Here is a 22,511-nt window from a genome sequence, read left to right as displayed (position 1 = left end):
ACTTAACCAGTTGGAAACAAGGCGGACAGTAATACAATTAGCAATCAATCAATTCAATAACCCACGCTCACTTAAAACAGCGCACCTCCCAGCTGCTTCTATAGAAAGTAGGTTTTAAAAAAAAAGAATAATAAAAATGTTTCCTATAGGTCAAAGAAAACTTTTTTTAATTTGTTTTACCTACTTTCTATAGAAGCATCTAAGAATGAAGTTCTATAGAAAGTAGGTTAAAAACTAAAGAAAAGTTGGATGTGTTAGTTGGTTGGATGTCTTAGTTGAAAGACAGTTGGATGTGTTAGTTCGTTGGATGTCTAGGTGAAAGACAGTTGGATGTGTTAGTTCGTTGGATGTCTTAGTTGAGAGACAGTTGGATGTGTTAGTTTGCTGGATGTTGCTGGATGTCTTACTGAGAACAGTTGGATGCACTTCCGAGCTGCTTCCACATGGAGGCAACTTCTCTTTTTTGTTGTTGTGGGAACTACTTTTTGTGGCGGATGGTTTTTTCAATAAATCTTCGATTAATGTGTGTTTATTGTATAGCAATAAGGTTGGATGAATGTGGCAGTTGTATAAAAGCATTACACCACTTGCAGTCGTGATTTGTGAAAAATAAACCATGCCTAGGGGGGTCTAATTTTTCACAAACCACTCCTGCGCGTGATGTAATGCTTAAATACAGCACAAGTACAATACACCATCCAACCAGAGTGGATAAATTAAGTAACGTTACAAAAACAAAAGAATATTGTAACCGAACCTGGGACGAGATCCACAGGCAGCTGCACTAACCCGTTGAGCTAAACGGTCCGACTTTAACTGACTACTGTGACTGACTAATCCATAGTTTAGACTTGTCAAGAGCCAATTGCGCTTGTCGTCCAGTATTGGCATTAATAAATCAGATGTCATGCTAATATGTCATGTTCTACAGTAGGACTTACTACTATGATACCCATTAAAAGAAGTAATTTGAATAATAGAAGCCTACTTTGCTGGAACGATTCATTTCAAACGTATAGAGTGCATGTGTGTGCGTGTGTGTGCGTTCGCACGCTGAGGCTCGCTAAGCCTTTCTCCATGCATTATGTTTACCTCCGCCTGAGTAATGGAGACGGTGGAACGTTGGTTCTGCTTAAATAGGTGTAAACGCGGGCTGGTTCGCCAGAGAGCACCAAGGTTCAGAGGCTCCAGAACGGAGCTGGAGCTTGAACAGGAGCCCTGCCGGTGTGAAAGCGCCTTTTGTGCCTCGCTCTTTGTGCATGACTCTAGCCCAGCGTTTCCCAAACTTAGGGTCGTGACCCAAAATGGGTCGCGGACCCGTTTGTATTGGGTCGCCAATTGGCAGAGTAAAATGCATAACACAGGGCTCGAAATCCCTCCTCCTCCCCACTCCTCCTCCCCCCTCCCCGAACGTCCCTTTTCTGTACATTCGCTAGTTTGTACACTCGTGCCTTGTGAGTTGACAGTGACAATTTTTTTTTTATTTTTTTTTCCTCCTTTTTCCTCCGATTTTCTCCCATCCCAATGTTAGTTGTTATGCCAATTCCCAATCCCCTGAGAGGGCGTAGCGTGTGGAAGGATCACACTATCCCACTTAGATCCTATCCGCGCTTAGCAAGCGCCCCGACCGAACTGTAGGAGTCGCTGTTTACAATGACCCGGACCCACCCCGCCAGCATCTCCCACCCTCTAATACTGCCAATTTAAGCTGGTGACAACCCCGGAGCTGTGAGCTGGATTCGAACAGGCAAATCCAGCCGCTCCGGGGTTGGTGACGAACGCAATCTCCGTTACGCCATCTTACCACCATGACAGTGACCATTCTAACCAATCAAACGTGAGCTTGATGGCTTGTTTACTGACGTCACATCCGCTATCTTTCTGTCTTGACATTAGCTGCTATAACGATTAGCTAACGTTAGCTTAATAATGTTAAACGGGTTACAAATATGTGTAACTATGGAAGGAGTAAGCCGACCGCTAAAAATAAAACCCACTGCGGCAGCGAGAGCGGGACCACAGAATAAAATAAAGTTTTGAGAGGAGTGATAGTTTGGGGATAGCTGTGTTTCAAGAGACTGGCTGGCTACAGTATGATGCTGGGCTGTTATGAGTTGTTCTGTGTGCCGCAAGTATGTCGAAAAGAAAAACAAACAACACGTTTGTCATCTGTAGTAAATCAATGAAGCTGGAATCCATTCGTGACTATGAACAGAGCCATTGTCAGTCACATTGGCTGCATGTCTGTGTCCCGGATTCAATCGGAGCCTCTCACATACTTTCTAACAACCTGCCCACTGTACCAAGATATCAGAGACATATACTTCCCATGAATTGCAAACACCCAAAGACAGTTTGAAAACATGACAAATAACGGAAAACTCCCATACCTACTGGGTGGAGTACAGCAATGTGCAACTGTACAGAAAAGGACATCCAATGGAATACAACCACCATAAAGGCTGTCAATCATGCAAGTATTCCTGCACTACCTGTACTGTACTGATCTCTGTACAAACAAGCACATAAAGTTTAAATACACTTGAAAGACTGCTGCTGTTATAAATCGTATAGCTTTACGCTCTGCTCTAGTGGAACTATCCTTAATCCATTCTAATAATGAAAAAACTTTCTCCACATGTACACCCCTATTCACCTCTGCCTGGCCACACCCACATCTGCTCCTATATAAGCGGGGTCGTGGCCACACAATCAGCTCCTTCCCTACTTTCACCACAGAGAAGTTTGTGTATACACCGCTTTAGTTTAGTGCTAAAAGTAGTTTGTTGGAAAGGAGCTACGTTGACATTGTATCTTTGTTTTTTCTCTCTCGCTAATTTTCGAGAAAATAAAGAGATAATGTCTTCACCGTCGGAGGCTCTAGACGACTACAGCTCTACCCTCCACCAGCGCTTCACTGTCGCGGCGTCCTCCGTGTGTCGTGGGGCGTTCCTGGCTCCACGGTTGTGGCAGGCAGGTGCGCCTGAGCGGTGCCCGGAGGGGAGTGTGCTTCGCCGAGGGGCCGTTGAGCTCCCATCTCCTGTGAGGTGGCTGAGTTCCGGCCCTGGTTCCCCCGCCAGAGGGCAGTCGGCCTATAGGCGGACAGTTCCTCTGGTGGCAGAGGATTTGCGTCGCAGACTCTTCGCCTCGGCTCGTTCTCGCCGTATGACGCGAACAGCGGGGGTGAACGGCCTAGTAGCAGTGTTGTGCTGGATCCGAGCGAGAGTTCCCTCGCCTCTTCTCCATATCCAATGGAAACTGAGGATTACATGGAGGAGGCAGGGGCTCTCTTGTTCGAAGGGCCAGCGGAGACGCGACACTCTCCCCTTCAGGGAGTGGCAGAGAGTGCTACGTCTCCCTGGGGACCCTCATACTCCGGGACTGGGTTAAAGTCTCCACCCCGGAGACGAGATACCCTGCTATCTGCCACGTCGAACGCTGGCTCCCGCTTATCTTTTAGAGACGGTGTGTGCACCTGGTGAGGGAATGTTTTTTGTTACAAAACGTGTGTTGATTCAGGGTGTAAACCCTCAGCTACTGCTGGGGTTGCGCTCTTGCTTAGGGAGTGGTGCAGTTTTCTCGGAAAATAGTTTTGGTCGCTATTATGTATGACTTAGCAAGGCTTGTAGTTAGCACTTGGTCAAGGACTTATGTCTTCTCTCGTCATAAAATACGGCATTCTTCTTGCAGTAGTAAGAGTGAACTTTTGCCTTTTTTATTGTGTAAAGAGGGTTGTGTGTGTTCGTGTTTTACGTTTAAGTAAACGTGGCATTGAGTCCACAACGGGATTGGATGTTAGCCTACAGAAGTTGTACATATATAGCTCTTGTACCAAGGTCCTTTGGCCCCTCTCTTTGGTCTGTTGTTTTTTCTTTACTTTAGGGTAAAGGTATAAATTTCAGGTGGCAAGTTTCGCACATAAGCCTGAGCCGTGTATAAAACCCGTTTTTTGCACAAACGAGGTTATCGTCTGTGGCTGGCGTGCAGAAGGTGAAGCTATTACCCTAACAGGTATATGCGCTTTCATGTAGCGCGCTACAACTGGTGTCATGGCTCTGCTTTGTTATTGCATCGTATCAGGGGTGAGGGGTCATAAGGGGTGGACTAATAAACCCCTCCCCCCATTTTCGGATATTGTTGTATCCTTTGCAACACTGATTGGCCAGGAGGTTGGGCCTCCTGCCTGTCAGTCTCCCTGTCGGGCTGAGAGGTCAGTGCGTCACAGGGAGGGGGAAGGGGGGGGGTTCCCTGGTTCCACTCCATATTAGGATGGGTGGGTCACAGGATTTCCCCGGCCATGGAATACGTCACTAGGCGCGTTTTTCCTATTGGCCATGAGACATATCCGTGAGTTTTTGTCATTGTCAAAGTTGGATGATGCGATGCATTCAAAGACTGTTTGTCTTCTGCTCTGCTCTCTATTAAAAGTGTGTATTGGGCCGTTGGTCACTTGGCCCAATTATTACATATATCTTTTTCAATTGTTTACTCACGGATAGGTCTCACTGGGGGAACTTCTGTCTTCTCCTCTTATATAAAGAGCAGAATTGACAGGGTTTTTACCCTCAGGCGCGTCATATGAGACCCGTGTCTGTGTCTTATAGGCCGGCTTCCTGCTGCTCGTCCCAGACAGCATGGAGGAAACATTGTGTGGTGTTTCTTATTAGAATTCGCCGCTGATGTGTTTCGGGTTCTCGACGTGCATATACGCTAGTTATGAAATCAGCGTATGATCTTCGGGACCAATTAGCGCTGGCCCTGGGTGCTTTCAATGTTGAAACCACTTTATGGGCTGGCGCGCCTTGGTTGCCCAACTTCATAGAAATGGCGTTTTTTATGCGGGCGGCTGGGAAGGAGATTTTTTTATCTCTACCGAGCCCAGTGCACTAGGATAGACTCGCCGGCTCACGTACATCTCCGGGGGGAGATGACGGAGTAGATAAAAACATTGGTGGAGGGGTCTCACGCCCATGAGGTGGGCCACCAGGAACAGTGCGTTCGCGTACTGACCGTCTTGGTGGCGCCCTCTGTGATGTTTTGGATCGACACGCGTACCTACCCCCCTCTTAGGACTGGGGATGGCGGCGTGACTAGGACACGGGACTGGTTCTGGTCGCGCCGGACCAGGTCAGTTTAACCTGTTGCCTGCTGTTCTGGTACCCTGAAGCACTTTGTGCTTTTCCGGGGGGAAAATGCCGGGTCGGGCCGGACGTCGCAGGGATTGATGTCATGGATGTGTGTGTCATATGTATGCCACCACGAGTTGCCCTTAACAGTGACGTGCTTGGTCTATACTGTGTTGTACCTTGCGCTGTGTTAGGGGGCTTGGTCCTTCTCCATTTGTTTCACCCCTCCCTCCCTGCTAGGCCGGGGATGGGAGGGGGCTGTCGGGGAGGTTGCCCTGTCAACTCCTCTAGGCAGCCCTGTGTAGGTCCCGGTCTGCCAGGCCCAGGTCAGAACTCGTCCTCGTTAACCTGTTGGCCTGGGTTAACCCTTTGAAAGCTGAAACACTTGTACTGCTTGTATAGCCTGTGTATACGCGCAGTTATGTTTCTGAGTTTTCTTTGTGGGTTAAGGGAACAACCGCCTCCTGTTAAACTAAACATAGGGGGGTGGTTGGTTCCCCGGTGTGTTGGTAGCAGAGTCGACTCTCGGGTTGAGGCCGGGCCTGACCCCCTCTGCCCGAGAGTATGCCCCTGCATCTTTCATGACGTCTGCCAATTGTGTCAGCCTCTTCTCTGAACCTTGAACCCGCTGGATTGATGAATTGGCGGGGTCGGGTTTGTGGAGTTTGTGACATGGTGCACAGCATATGGAACGCCCCTTCCGCCGGGATACTGTTCTTGCAGTAGACCCCTTAGGCGTCTGTCTAGTCCACAGTGCTCCGGACACCGGTCGAGTTCTGCTCTTGGGGCCTGTTGCCGGGATTGAGGGATCAACCTCCTTGGATGGTTGTGTCCCCGGCACGCCGACTGGCCCCGCAGTGTTGTGGGGGGGTAGCCTCTTGGTAAGAGTGCTTCAGAGCAGCGTGCCAAGGGGTGAAGGGCCTTCACTTGATTTGGGCCCTGTCCGATACGCTGGCAATGTGGGGGGTGGTGTCACCAGTGACCGTCTGGTGGGGTCTCGATGCAGCGGCCTCGTTGGCCTCACCAGGCCCCTTTTTTCAGGGGGTCCTCGGGTTGTCCTAGGGCTGGGACCTCCTCCGCACTCCACTGCTATGGCCTTGCCACAAGGTTTGGGTTCTTGACCGCCGACCCCCTGATGTTGGGGGCTGTGACAGGGTTTTTTGCTTCACGTCCGTTCCCTGGTGGCATGTGGGATGCGCGCTCGAGTGGTCGCGTGCCCTTCTAAACAAAGGTAAGTCCCATGGTCTGCTCACCCTGTGCGTTTGAGGTGCTAAACCCTCTTTGCACAGTCGGGTCCGATCTCCCTCCCGTCCTCCGCTAGGGGGGGCCGGGGGGCTCGGATCCTCCCCGGTATTCTGATGGTTGTAGGGGGCCTCAGCGGGTACATCTGTCGAGCTTTTCGCTCTGCTCAGCTCCTGTGTTCCACTAGAGCAGAGCGTAAAGCTATACGATTTATAACAAAGGTTATTCTATAACCCTAGTTATATGAGTATAGCGAGCGCTCTGCTCTGACTCACTGAGGGCCCCACTGTCTTCTCCTTTGGTGATGAAAGACTTGGGAAGGAGCTGCTTGTGTGGCCACGACCCCGCTTATATAGGAGCGGATGTGGGTGTGGCCAGGCGGAGGTGAATAGGGGTGTACGTGGAGAACGTTTTTTCATTATTAGAATGGATTAAAGGGATAGTTCCACTAGAGCAGAGCGCTCGCTATACTCATATAACTAGGGTTATAGAATAACCTTCATTCCTAAACGTTATATTAAGTTATCTGAACAATTATATGATATGTGAATACATTTTTGGATTGCTCATCTCCAGCAGGTAGAGTTCTCCTGCTTAGCTAGGAAAGCTGTAGATGTGTTGATTCAGTTTGGCACCACATACTTATGTGAATCTGAGTTTTCTACTCTAGCATACCTGAAAAACAAATACAGAAACAGACTAAATGCTCAGCATGATCTCAGAATAGCACTTTCAAAAACCAAGCCCAGAATAGATCTGCTGGTTGAAAACTTCAACCAGCCACATACCTCTCATTAGATTTCATTGTACCATAGATGAAATATTATACCCCTTCTAGCATGTCAGGTCAGTAGAATTTTTAAATAAGTCAGTAAAAATTAATCAGAATGTTGCTCAATGTTGGGGTTTAAGGTTGAGGGACAGAGGGAGGGGGTAAGAAATGGAGAGTTGAAAAGGGGGTGATAAATAGAAAGGAGAGTAGAACATGTTTGTTAATTTAAAAGTGTTACAAAATTGTATGTGTACATATTTTATGAGGTGGTGAGAAACTTAACATTACACTCAGCAAATTTTATTATTGCTGTGATGTACTTTTATAATGAAATAAATACATTTCATATACATTTTAAATGTATGGTTTGTTGTGTTCTTTATCAGTAGTTTATAAATGTATGTTATGGCAATTCATGATGTATTTTTGTACGTTTGGGTCCCGGGGAAACACCAAATTTCTCTTTTGGGTCTCGAGCTGAAAAAGTTTGGGAACCCCTGCTCTAGCCTACTAGCAGACACATGGCTAACAGCAGTTACACAATTCTTCCATTAACAGATGACTAAAATCATAGACATAAACACTCAAAACATACTTACAATTAGATGCACGCACTCGAAACCCCAAAATAACAACAAATGAGCAGCTAAAACTCCCACAGCCAAACTCTCCTGGCTTACTTTAGTAGCTACTACTACTAGCAAGTACTGAGCAGGGGCGTGCACAGGACTTTAGAGGGGCAGGTGCTCAAAGGCTGAAAAGGGCACTACACTTGTGTGTATATATTAACCGAGCGCGCGAGCGCGATTTTAAGGGCACTTTTCGGGCGGGGGCCCCCTTTTTATGTTTTTTGGGTTTTTTTGGTGATCAAATATTGAATATTGAACTATAATAATCAGTGCAGGAGCTCACTTATCCTTGAAAGACACTTTTATCACTGACTTAAAAGGCCCATACATCTCCATAAATGTTCAGGGGGGAGGGAATAAGTGCTTACCCTACAGACCCCAATAAGTGCTGTATATTCTGTATTGTTTAATATAAATGCATTTTTTATTCCAATCCCGATTTGTATTTGAGATTCCCAAATCCCATCGGACTTGACTTCTTCGTGTCCCTCAATGAGTGTAATACCAGCATTCAACAGCGGTTTCTATCATCATCATCACCACCCACGCTATGCATAAAATATATAGGTCCGCGGAGAGGCCGTGCAAACTACAGTGGAATATGGGGCATATGACATTTTTCAGTTGGAAGGGCAGTCTATATGCGTAACGGTAAAAAAAATTAAAAATAAAAATTATTTATTTTTTTCAAAAAGGGCACTTTTTTGATGAGGCTCAAAAAGGCAGGTGCTCAGGCACCCCTTGGCCTCTATGTGTGCACGTGCCTGGTACTGAGCTATGTCTTTGCTCTTCTGTTCACCATGTGCTACTGAACGAAATGTCTAGAGGCAGTCCTCTGATTGGCCGAATGTGTCACATGATAAATGAAGCAGTCCTTAATGATAATGAAAAATTAAGTTGGTATTGTAAACACAATAATAACTGGGCCTTTTTCACAACTGGTGTACAACTGTATTCTATTCTATCCTATGAATTCAGTTTTAAAAGGGGCATCCCACCTTGAGTGAGAGAGAGTGAAAGTGCAAAGTTGATCAAAAGAGATGATAAGAGGTACCGGGACATTTTAATTACCCACCCATTAGAGTTATTCTAAATTTAGTGAGGGTAGAGCTACAATAAGTGTCATTATGACTGATAATCAATCAGTTTATGCCACAATGTGGTGAATGAGTTTAATGTTGCTTTGCGGTGGAATTCACCTTTAACCAAACAGCAAGTCACATTGGCCAAAAAAGATATCTAGCCTATTGTGGAAATTAAACCTCGGCCGAGCAGGCCAAGTTGTTCACAGCATAACATTCATCTGGGGCGTTGCTGCCTGGCATTATGCTAATACCAAACCAATCGGTATGAGTCACGTAACGGTGGCACTGTGTGCTGCTCGCGAGCATGTGGCGGCTGGCTGCGCTGTGAACGAAAATCACTGCACTGTTATTTGTTATAATGGTAATCCAATTATCCTAGGCTATAGCAGAAGCTATAGCTTCATTGATACAATTCACAGAGTGCTGCACTTCATAGCTGCCATTGTTGTTTATGATTCTGCAACATCTGCTAGCTCATTCTGCTCGCAGCTTAAAATCAGCATCCAAACCTGATGGGACAGGCAACCTACACCCACTTTATTATCTATCTATCTATCTATCTATCTATCTATCTATCTATCTATCTATCTATCTATCTATCTATCTATCTATCTATCTATCTATCTATCTATCTATCTATCTATCTATCTATCTATCTATCTATCTATCTATCTATCTATCTATCTATCTATCTATCTATCTATCTATCTATCTATCTATCTATCTATCTATCGTCTGTCTGTCTGTCTGTCTGTCTGTCTGTCTGTCTGTCTGTCTGTCTGTCTGTCTGTCTGTCTGTCTGTCTGTCTGTCTGTCTGTCTGTCTGTCTGTCTGTCTGTCTGTCTGTCTGTCTGTCTGTCTGTCTGTCTGTCTGTCTGTCTGTCTGTCTGTCTGTCTGTCTGTCTGTCTGTCTGTCTGTCTGTCTGTCTGTCTGTCTGTCTGTCTGTCTGTCTGTCTGTCTGTCTGTCTGTCTGTCTGTCTGTCTGTCTGTCTGTCTGTCTGTCTGTCTGTCTGTCTGTCTGTCTGTCTGTCTGTCTGTCTGTCTGTCTGTCTGTCTGTCTGTCTGTCTGTCTGTCTGTCTGTCTGTCTGTCTGTCTGTCTGTCTGTCTGTCTGTCTGTCTGTCTGTCTGTCTGTCTGTCTGTCTGTCTGTCTATATATCTCCGTCCATCCATCTAATTAAATAATTTGAGGGACAATTTCAATTAAATTATTCAAATCGTTCATAGTAGGCATTTTTTATTTGCGATTGTAATTTATACAATAGAGGAAAAAGTAACACTTTCAAATTGAAGCATCTGGTACTCAGCTTCTCCATGCTATACTCAGCTAGGACGTCTTTCAAAGGAATGTGTACAGCAGCATGGCAATTGTGAGATAGAAATAAACCATTAGACTGTTATGACTTTGCTGATATTTGTACGGTAAGTTTTCCTAGAGTTTAAGGAAAGTTTTCTCAGTTTTGATATGCCAGCCCTCTATCTAACAACACAGATCTTTTTGAAGAGATGAAGATATGATAACACAGACATGCATCAGAAGAAGTAACCCCTCTCCCTGTGAGAGAGGCGTACGGTATGTAGATCAGGTGTGCCATCAAAGGTGACATGGGGGGTGTCTTACCAGCCAGGCACTCGAGTGACAGAAGGATTAACAGTTCCCATGGCAACAGCATCTTCATTTTCCAAGGTCAAAGATTCTCTTTCTGCCCATCCAATTTCCAGAGAGGCGGGGGATATTTCCTGGGTAAAGTCTCCGTCCTGTGGCTGTGGATGAAAGGGAAGGTATGGAAGGGATATGAGCAATGTGGCAATGCATGCAGCAACGTAGACTAACTAAGTATGTTCTGTACACAACAACGTTCCGTAAGGTTGACCTTTTCCCTCTGATCAGGTTGTGGATAAAAATGTGTATACAGTATGTTATTCTCAATCCCTCTTTCATTGCTGAACCAGGCACAAGAGTCAAGACACATGAGGCATTTGTCTCAGCAAGACCTCAGCGAGTATGCAAGGTGTTTCCAGTGTGATACAAAAGGGAATGTGGGGAAGCAACACTGTAGTGAAATTGTACATTTATATAAAATTGGGCCTGTATTAAATGTTTTTTAAATGGCCCTAGTTTGTTAAATAGGTCACCTTTGTTCAACAATGCTTTGAAACAAGATATTTATTTTAATATAATTGTATTATTATTTAATATAAAGTTGAGATGATGCTGGCCTGTTGGCTCAGCAAAGATGTGAGATGCTGTTTGATCTGAAACTTAAATAAATGAACATTTCATGAGTAATAGATTATTTTGTATTGATTTCACTGTGTAAAATCGTGGTTTGTGTTTTGTATGGAACATCACTGGTTAATTCTGTATGGAATCAGTCTGTATGGAATACTGTAGATACCTATGATCTTCAAACAAGTTCTTTTTTTGTAGAATGCATATTTCCCAGGAGCTAGATCACACAAACACCACTCGTCTGGCTCCTAACAACAATGGTCGTCGATATACATCAAGTGTAGGCCTACAGGAACGTAGTTCGTCTGTAGTATGTTAGAGAAGAGAATAGATTCTCTTTATTGTCAAGTAAATTTTTACATTTGCCCAAAATCAGTTCTCAGCATTTAACCCATCCTAACTAGTTAGGAGCCGGGGGCAGCCACAGTCCATCGCCTGGGGACCAACTCTCGTTGTAACCTTGAGCCTTGGTCAAGGCCAATGGTCCTCGTGCTCGAACAGACTTACAAACAAATTTCTTTGTAACTCCACTTACGAACTTCTCGCGCCGATATTGCCATGATCGAACGGTGCAAACGGTGCAAACTGCAAATGACAGTGAATAAATAAATAAATAAGAACTAAACTCAATCACGCGGATATAGCTATAGTGGAATAGACTGTATTAATATTCCATATATTGTGGTGACTCACTTATCACAATTGGTGCAGACATTCACTGAACTTTAGGAGCGGAGTGAGGGCTCCTTTAAGACTTGGGATTCTGGGAACGGGGTGTGTATTTTGTAACTTACATATATCAGCTGGCTGCTGTCACTTTCGAGGAGTAACGTTAACGTCTCTGCACTCTGTTGGATGTATATAATTTATGTTGGGAAGTAAAAGGAAAGACTCGACTACCGTCTCCCGTTTCATCCTTTCTTGCGTTCCCACATTGGTGACCTGAAGTATGTGAGTGATTACATCATGACGGACGGAGAAGTGAACGTTATCTACGCCGCAGCAATTAAGTTGCCCGACTTCTGGCATCACAGCCCCAGACCCTGGTTTCAGCACATTGAAGCCCAGTTCGAGTTGAGAGGAATATCACAGGATGTTACTAAATACTATCATGTGGTAGCAGCGTTGGATGCCCCGATGACGGCCCATGCTATGGGGCTGCTGGAAGCTCCGCCAGCTGCCGGCAGAGATGACGCTATCAAAGCATTCCTTTTGCAATTATTTGAACTGTCGGAAATTGAAAAGGCGGATCGTCTATTGTCACTCAATGGCCTCAGTGATGGCAAGCCGTCCGAACTGATGGACAGGATGCTGTCCGTTTTGGGCTCGGCAGATCCCTCTTTTTTATTTAAACATGTTTTCATGCGACAGCTCCCAGCGCCTGTGCGCACCACTCTAGTCAGCTCTCCCGTCTCCTTCACAAAGGACTACCGTGCGCTGGCTGCCGAAGCGGACAGGATTTATCTCGCTAACCGGCAGCAGTTTGTGCATGCGCTGCTTCCAGCCTACCACCCACCTACCCATCTAATGGACGCTGCGGACGCCGCTGCAGCAGTGACTGCCCGTTGCCAGGGTAACAGTGGATTAGGGCTGTCCCCGACTAAGGATTTGGATGGTCGACTAGGATTGGCCAAAATTTGCCGTTAGTCGACTATTGGTCGACTTAAAGAAAAGTATAATATTTTAAAAATATTTTTTTTTAATTTGTTATCATTCCATTTGGGCTGTGGGGGGTGCTTAATGTCTGAAGGAGTCGACTGAAGGCTCCTTGTCCTCTGCAAAAGCATGCAATTGGTCCACTGATGGATACATCTTGATATTTGTCTAGTCTAGTGTGTTCATTAGATGGGTGAAATCCTCTTTCAGTGCCTCTGTGCCTGTTTTCGTAGGCAGTTAGCCTCTGGTATGCGTGCCATTAGCGTTAGCCACGCTTCTAGGCCTCTTTTCTTTTGGAAAGAATGATAAAAATAAAATAGAAATAAAATAATTACTTTTTTATTTTTTTCATTATATTCGACTAAGAGGTTGGCCAGTCGACTACGGCTCCTTTCGACCGATTAGTTGACTAATCGATTAATAGGGGTCAGCCCTACAGTGGATGGTGTTATTTTCATAACCGGTTGGGCGCCAGGGCCAAACAGTGTCGCCCACCATGCAATTACAGCGACCAGGGAAACGCCAGGGCCAATGCTCATTAACAGCCATGAGCGTTGGCGGGGACAGCAGGCTGCTATTAAGGACACCTTATTTGGCCGGCGACTACTAGTCGACTCGGGTGCGCAGCGAAGCATCCTGCGTGCTACAGCTGTGGACACTATGGCGGAGGGCCACAGTCCCCCCATGGACGCTGCTAATGGCACGCCTATACGTACCTACGGAACCTGGTATGTAGAGGTGTGTTTTGGCGGGCGCCGTTTCGGGTGGGAGTTTGTCATGGCCGCTGTGTCAGTTCCTCTCCTGGGCACGGACTTCCTGTGTGCGTTCAGGCTGCTAGTGGACATTACAAACTGTCGCCTAATCGATGCTGTCTCCTTTGCTACCTACCCGTGCACGCTGGGAGGGGCAGGGACACTAGGCCTGTCCAACATGCTTGCTGCCGGGGATGTATATCAGCGCCTACTAGCGGAGTTCCCTATCCTCACCACGCCTACATTTTCCTCAGCAGTCGCTAAGCATGGCGTGGAGCACTATATAGCCACTGCCAGTCCCCCGGTCTATGCATGCGCTCTGCGCCTTGACCCAGCTATGCTCTCCATTGCCAGGGAGGAATTTGCAACCATGGAACGCCTCGGAATTGTGTGTCGTTCGGACAGTCCGTGCTGCGGGATATGGCGTTCATGTTTGTATACTTGGACGACATTCTCGTAGCCAGCACGTCTGCAGAGGAGCACCTGACACATCGCAGGCAGTTGTTTGAGCGGCTCAGTGCACATGGGCTCATTGTTAACCCCGCCAAGTGCCAGTTCGGCCGGTCGTCTATCGATCTCCTCTGGCACAGTTCTCAGCAGAGGGAGCCGTTCCGCTCCCTGCCAGGGTGGACGCCGTTGCCAGCTTTCCACGCCCCCGCATTGTGAAGTCCCTGCAGGAGTTCCTAGGCATGGTGAACTTCTACAACAGGTTAATTCCCCTTGCCTCTCACCTCATACGCCCCTTGTATGAGGCTCTGTGTGGTAAGGACCCCAAGGCAGAGGTGGACTGGTCCCTGTGTACCGACAACGCTTTTTTGGGCGCTAAAACTGCACTGGCCAATGCTGCATTACTGGCACACCCATTTCCTACCGCCCCTATCGCCCTCACAACTGACGCCTCAGACTACGCAGTGGGGGCAGTGTACGAACAGTGGGTGGGGGGGGGGCCTGGCAACCGCTTGCTTTTTTCAGTCGCCAGCTGCGGGACAATGAAAGAAAGTACAGCACCTTTGACCGGGAGCTCCTAGGCCTCTTCCTGGCCATCAGGCACTTCAGATTCCTGCTGGAGGGCCGACGTTTTACTAACTTTGTGGACCACAAGCCACTAACCTTATCCATGGCCAAGGCCACCGAGCCGTGGTCAGGGCGCCAGCAGCGCCAACTCTCCGCCATTTCCGAGTTTACCACAGACATATGTCATGTCGCAGGCAAGGACAACTACGTCGCTGACTGCCTCTCCCGGACGGTGGTGGGGGCCGTCCACTTGGGACTGGACTACGCTGCCATGGCTGCCGACCAGGCCACTGACAAGGACATGCAGGCCTACTGAACAGCCGACACTGGGCTAAGGTTAGAGGATGTGCAGTTTGGTATCGCCAACACCGCGCTCCTCTGCGACGTCTCCACCGGTCAGCCCCGTCCGATGGTTCCCGCTTGTGGCGGCGGCAGGTATTCGAAGCCATCCATGGCCTGTTGCACCCGGGGGTGAAGGCGTCAACTAAGCTGGTCGGTGCGAAATTCGTCTGGCATGGCCTCAGGAAGGACATCGCAGCCTGGGCCGGCTCCTGCATGGCGTGCCAGCGTGCAAAGATACACCGTCACACCAAAGCCCCCTTGGCACCGTTTCTTGTGCCGGAGAGGCATTTTGACCATGTCAATGTGGACCTGATGGGTCCCCTGCCCCCCTCCCATGGGTTCACTCACCTCCTCACCATGGTGGACAGAACCACTAGGTGGCCGAAGGTGGTCCCGCTGGCATCGACCACATTTGCTAATGAAGTTAAATCAACTATCCAGTTAGTTTTATAGTGTAATTTGGCTACTTGAGAGAGAGTGAGAGAGTGAGAGTGAGAGAGATAACCGCATAAGGAAACAACAAGCCCTGTCTACTGTAGCCAAAATTAAGTCAACCAAAGAAGGGAACACCTCGTACCTAGCAAAACCAGAGGAAATATCCTCAGCCTTCGCAGAGTTTTATAAAATGCTTTATAAGAACACCGGTACCTGTAATGAAGTGAATGAGATAAAAACCTTTTTGCAAAATATTAATCAGAATCGGCAAGAGACGAAATGGAAGCACCTATTACAGATTTTGAAATCAGAGAAGTAATTCGAAATCTCAAAAATAATAAAAGTCCAGGTCCGGATGGTTTTTCTAACGATTTCTATAAGACATTTGTGGACATTTTAGCCCCCTTGTTACTGAAGGCATACGACCACTCATTCCAGACAAAAACACTCCCTGAGACGTGGGGGGATGCTATTATCACAGTAATACACAAAGAAGGGAAAGACGCAACACTATGTGGGTCCTACCGTCCAATAAGTTTGCTCAACTGTGATTTAAAGGTGCTCACCACTATTTTAGCCCGGAGGATGAACTCAGTTATAAAAGAAATTATACACCCTGATCAAACAGGATTCATCACAGGCAGATATTCTGGTAATAACATACGAAGGCTCCTGAATGTGATGGCGTTTTCCCAGAAGGGTCAGGACGAAGCAATGGTCTTAGGGCTGGATGCCGAAAAGGCTTTTGACCGGGTTTCATGGGAATTTTTATTTCAAACTTTAGAAAAATTAGGTTTTGGCCCAATATTTATTAATTATATTAGAGTATTATATTCAGATTTGAAGTCCTCTGTGCATGTGAATGGCAACATTTCTACTCCCTTCAGCCTACAACGGGGAGTTAGGCAGGGTTGCAGTCTTTCTCCTCTACTGTACGATATTTCAATAGAAGTGCTGGCCCAATTGATAAGGGAAGAGGTGAATATCAGGGGAGTGAACGTGGGAGGGGAAGAACATAAGATTTCATTGTATGCGGAGGATGTCCTCCTCTACCTATCCGACCCAGTGAGGTTGATTCCATGCCTTATGAGTAAAATTAAAACATTTGGTTATTACTCTGGATACAAAATTAACATAGACAAAACAGAGGCACTGGCTATTGAGGGGAACATTTATCAACGGGCCAGATCCCTCTTCCCTTTTAAATGGCCAAGCACTGGTATTAAATATTTAGGCATTGCCATAACACCTACATTTGACCAATTGTATAAAGCCAACTACACAAGGCTTATCAATAAGATCAGAGAGGACGTGGATAGATGGACTGTTCTGCCTCTTTCCTTGATAGGAAGGGTGGAAATAATCAGAATGAACATACTCCCTAGACTACTGTATCCGTTTCAAATGCTGCCCATCCCAATTGATAACCCCACTTTTAACTTACTAAATCGATTACTCTCACGTTTAATATGGCAGGGGAAATTACCTAGAGTGCGTTTCAAAACATTACAGCTGGCCAAAACTGCTGGCGGTTTGGCCCTCCCTAACCTCAAATATTATTTTTGGGCTGCTCAACTTAGACCCTTGCACACCTGGATTACAGATGATTTGTCATCAAGATGGTTAAAATGGAAAAAGACTTTATCTACACAGAAACAACTTACTGCCTTATTATTATTATCTGGACATAAGATAAGGGAGGACTCAATAGGTGTGTGGTCCAGATTTACGATAAAAATATGGAGAGAGGTCCAGAAAGAGTTCAGGTTGCCTTCAACATCGGGCCTGACCTCAATCGGTTTCATTGGGGACTTTACACCATCAACTTTGGATGCAGGATTCAGTGGATGGAGGACAAAGGGTCTGAAATTTGTTCACCAACTTATTCACTCCGGCCAGCTTAAATCTTTTGAACAACTCAGAGTGGAGTTTAGCCTTCCTAGTACTGACTTTTTCAGATGTCTCCAATTAAGAAATTTTTTAGAAAACCAGGAAGATTGGGACAAAATTCGACACCCTTCTGCTATAGAACGCTTTATAGCTAATATCCAAATTGATGCTTCAATACAAAAAAAGCTCCAACAGGAGATCTCACAAGAGGAGTGGTTCGATGTTTGTACTGAAGCACATAAGGTGACTAATTCTAATTCCTGGAGAGAATATAAATGGAAGGTCATTAGTAGGTTTTTCAAGACCCCCTTATTGACTGCTAAAGCAGGTACGACTCCCACAAGCGAATGCTGGAGGGGATGTGGTGAACAAATAGGTAACCATACACACATTTTCTGGACATGCTCAAAACTATTTCACTTCTGGGATGATGTATTCAGGGATGTAAAAAAAAGTATTCGACATGGACATTCCACAAGATTTCAAAACTGCCATCCTCGGAGTCATACCAGAGGGCATTGAGGAAAGGAAAAGTGTGTATCTTCTTCAAATACTGTTAACTGATGCCAATAAAATGATCACAATTAACTGGTTAAAACCCAGTCCACCAACACATAACCAATGGCTAAACAAAGTTAAAGAAATTCAGGACATGGAGAGGATGACTCATCTGATCAGGTTGCAAGGTGAACAGTTCGATAGAAAGTGGGCTTGTATAGAGCGAATAGGGCTATAAAGGCAATGTATTACTTATTTTCATCTTATTATTTTCATCTCACTCCCCACTTTATTGTAATTTTATTTTTTTAAATGGTTTGAACTACACATGTAGTATATTCTGGTTTACCTGTTATTTGTTTGTTTATTTATTTTTATTTTTAACATTATTATAATTTTATTTTTATTTTTTATTTCTGTTAATGTATTTATTTATTTTTGCACCCCTTCCCCAAGCATAGCTGTCTCTTGATGACACGGTACAGACAGGATGTTGGTTGAGAACTAGTGGTAAGGTATATCTGCATATCTGTACTGCCTTGATTTTGTGCTGAATAGTAGGGATATGTGAACGGGAAGAAGGACGCAATCCTAACTGCATGCATTTACATGCTTTTGAGAAAGGTCAGTGATGAAGGGTTGGATTTGCAATGCAGTGATGATGAAACAACCAAAGCTCTGGTATAAGAGAATGTTTGTTACTGCTGTACTACACCCAGAGAAGAGAGGTTGACACGTAGTATATTCTGGGTTACCTGTTTATTTATTTATTTTGTTCTGTTGCTGGTTTTTGTGTGTGTGTCCCATGCCCTTTCCCCTTCCCCAAGCATAGCTGTCTCTTAATGATACGGTACAGACATGATGCTGATTGAGAAAGTTATGTAAAGCATTTCTGCATATCTGTACTGTTTTGGTTTTGATTTTGTGCTGAATAAAGAAATATATGACCATGAGAGTGAGAGAGAAAGAGAGATTCTTGTTACACGCGACTTGCGCACTGAGTCCGTTGTCTCAGAATGGATTTGGTAAAGAGAGAGAGAGAGACTGGAAACGCATAACGTTATCACTAACGAGACGGGTGATGTTGCTTCGCGTTTGTCTTGCACGTGAAAAAGTGTCACTGACTTCCCCGGAAGACTGCGATTGAGTCCATTCAAATGCTCAAAAATATCTGCCATGTATGCCAATTTGGCAAGCCACTGAGCATCACAGAAATTATGTGAAAGATCAAATTCTGAGTCAAGTAAAAACATTCTAACTTCATCACACAACTCGTAGAGCACCAAGCACCTTTCCTCTCGATAGCCAGCGGACCTCGGTGTGGAGAAATAATTGCTGGTGATCACTGCCCATCTCATCGCATAAAGCTGCAAACAACCGTGAAATAAATGGACGGGCCTTGATAACATTTACAGTTCTTACCGCTTCGTCCAAAACTGTTTTGAGATCAGCAGGCATTTTTTTGGCAGCCTAATTTGAGAGAATAACAAACTATAATACCATGTTTTATATTACAAAACGGTTTTACAAAAAAAAATATATATATATATATATAAAAAGAATTATTTCGCTTTTTTCCACGGACCACCTGCAATACCCTCACGGACCACCAGTAGTCCGCGGACCACAGTTTGGGAACCACTGTTCTACAGTATGACTTACTACTATAGGGTCTTTATACCTGTATCACTGTACATATTAATACAACAACACTGTACATGCATCTGCTGAGCACTATTACTCAGTAGTATTTAATTTATACCCAGTTTAATCACCTCTGCATTGTATGTTACTATTGCACTTTACTGTTACATTTGTACTTATTTTCTGTGCTGTACATGTGAATCTAATTTAATCAAATTTTGATCAGTCACAAATTGCTTTCGCACTACAGTACCTGTTGAATCTGTTTGCACACGGTCCTGTGCTGCCCTATAAGGAGCTGGCGGTGCGTTTCTGTATGCAAATGCAGGTGTACGAGAACGCGTTTTCAGTGACATTCTTCGTTCAGGGGATCACAGCTGAGAACATTTTGGTCATTTACGAACAACTTTTCACGCGTTCAGGCATCTGGATAACTTTCGTAAATGTTTTCTTAAAAACTACTTACAGAGATAGTTACAAAGTTAGTTACGAACACTTCCGATCATGAGATCCAATATCAAGAGTATGTATCTAGCAGGCATGTCCTTTATGGCATGGGAGGAAACCAGAGCACCTGGGGGAAATCCATGTGTAACCGGTCTTATTTTGACATGCCCTGAGTGGGAGTTGAACCCCGGTCTCCCGCGCCGCGGGCGACATCGCAGACCACTATACCAAGAGGTGAATTCACTTCTTGGTATAGTGGTCTGCGATGCCGCCCGCGGTGCGGGAGACCGGGGCTCAACTCCCACTCAGGGCATGTCAAAATAAGACCGGTTACAGTGGTGCCCAGTGACCCGGATGCCCTGGGTGGAGTGAGTTTAGGGGGGTGAGTGTAACGGAGGTACCGCGTGTCTATCCACAGTCACGATGGACTGTGTATAGTGAAGTGGCTGTGGACGTTAAGGGGTACTGCAAGTAAACTTACTCCCCAGAGGCATCCAGACCCATTACTAAGAAGTGAATTCACCTCTTGGTATAGTGCAGGGGTTCCCAAACATTTCAGGCTGCGACACAAAAATGTCACATTTCAGAGCCGCGACCCCCACTATTATAGGAGGTATAAAACCTTTTATTTTTTTTTATTTTTTTTATATAATGTAAATGTATGGTTAAAACATGTGTAACGGAGGTACCGCAGTCTATCCTCAGTCACGAGGTACAAGTAGTGAAGTGGCTGTGGACGTTAAGCGGTACTGCAAGTAAACTCACTCCCCAGAGGCATCCAGACCCAGTAGCAAGAAGTGAATTCACCTCTTGGTACAGTGGTCTGTGATGTCGCCCCCGGTGCGGGAGACCGGGGTTCAACTCCCACTCAGGGCAATCCCTTAACAGGGGTCGAATCGAAACAAACACAATGCAGTAAGATCACACCGGCTACACGTGGTGCCGCTAGACCCGGATCAACTTCAGCCCTGATCATAACACCACATTAATAATTCTAACCCTTTAAATGCCAGTGTGTGTGATGGCATATATTTGCAATATATCAAATGCAAAGTAGATTTTTCTGGGGGGGATTATTACAGGCTAGCATGTGTCAATGATTAGCAACAACAGTTTTTTGTAAGGGTCCCGCCTCCACCAATCACATGCGGCTCCTTTTGTGTGTGTGTGTGTGAGAGCAAGAGAGAGAGAGAGATAGTTCTCCAACTTGTGTGAGTTGCAGTGATCTCCTGGTTGTTCCCCACCTAGGTTATTCTAACTATTGCGCTGCTGCAACTAGAAACACTGTCCTGGCCTGCTTCTAAGTTCAGTGGCCTGACTGCGCAAAAAATAAATAAATAAAAAATAAAGACCGGTCAAAATATGACCGGTTACACACGCAAACACAGGGAGAACATGCAAACTCCACACAGAAAGACACAAACACAGGGAGAACATGCAAACTCCACACAGAAAGACACAAACACGGGGAGAACATGCAAACTCCACACAGCAACACACAAACACGGGGAGAACATTCAGACTCCACATACTGTAAAAAGACACAAACATGAGGAGAACATGCAAACTACACACAGAAAGGAATTCCACCGGGGGTTTGAGTGCTAACCCACTGTGCCACCGTGCATCCCTCATATACTTGTTTATATGTTACACTGTACACAGAGGTTACTGGGGGGGAGGGGGGGGGGGGTGGGCGGCTGGAAACTTGAGGAAAATCAGTGAGCCATTAATAATTCATTCGTCCAAATAAGCAGAGCCAAGATCCCATGCCTGAGGGCCGGCTAGCAGCTGATCCACGGGAGCTGAAATTTTAGCGCATACATTCTGCCTGCTACTCTAACTCCCGAGGGGAAGTTAGGGGAGGAGAGAAGAAGAAAAAAACTGATTTCAAGCTTATAGCAGCAACAGATGAACACAGCCTCCTGCCAAAGGCGATGTTAAGATTTATCTGAGAAACAGAAATATTGGTTCAACACGTTTTACGTTCATAGAAAATGTATGATGTACGGCACGTTTCTCTGAATGCAGAGATCACATTACATACTAATGAATGAGGGGGGAAAGTTAGGTGAATTTATTTTTCTTTTTTTTTAAGGGCAGGGGATATAACAGCATGGAGAGACATTAGATTAACCTGCACTCTTATTGAGTGAAGCAGTGAGAACCCTTCATCTGCAGGCAAACAAAGTTTGTGTTCAATCCACTTATAAAAAAAATTAAGAAACAGACACAGCTTATCTTCCATGAGAGGAAAGTGTAGCTGTTATGAAATGAGAATCATAGTTATTGCCATTTTCCTTTTTCCATGTAATTGTATCGTACATGTTTGGATGACGCTGAATCATACGACCGCCAGTCACTTATGGACCTAAACTCTGGACTGAAAGAGGAGTTTAACGACACACTGGCCATCGGAGATTCGCAGAGACGACAATAACAAAGAAAATGGCGGCGCGTTTTCAGGGAGAGGAAGATGACCGCATTTTACTGTATGCCCTGGTATGTATGTGATGAATAAACTCTTGAATCTTGAATCCTTGTGACTGTAATTACAGCTCAATGTAAATATAAGCTCCGGGAGGGTCATCAAAGAGAAGTCGCCTATTCTCAGTCCTTGCCCCACAATGGTGGAATGAACTACCCACCCCAGTTAGGACAGCCGAAACACGTCCAATCTTTCGCCGTCGACTAAAGACTCACTTCTTCAACCATTATCTGAATTAAAAAAAAAAAAAAAAAAAAA

General features: G+C 45.4%; 1 protein-coding gene across 1 annotated transcript in view; it reads right to left on the bottom strand.

Annotated features, from left to right (window-relative positions):
• Positions 1-10,533, bottom strand: part of cntn6 (contactin 6) — a gene marked incomplete at both ends in the record, with an annotated part of 180,525 nt that extends 169,992 nt beyond the window's left edge. The window contains 1 exon segment of the mRNA XM_084315769.1: positions 10,476-10,533. Coding sequence (XP_084171895.1) covers positions 10,476-10,533 — 58 coding nt within the window.
• Between the last annotated feature and the right edge of the window lie 11,978 nt (positions 10,534-22,511).

This window comes from Notolepis coatsorum (assembly GCF_963971535.1).
Source record: "Notolepis coatsorum genome assembly, chromosome: 6".
Lineage (NCBI taxonomy): Eukaryota > Metazoa > Chordata > Actinopteri > Aulopiformes > Paralepididae > Notolepis > Notolepis coatsorum.
Note: the sequence above shows the minus strand (reverse complement) of the source record. Positions and strands in the feature narration are given on the sequence as shown.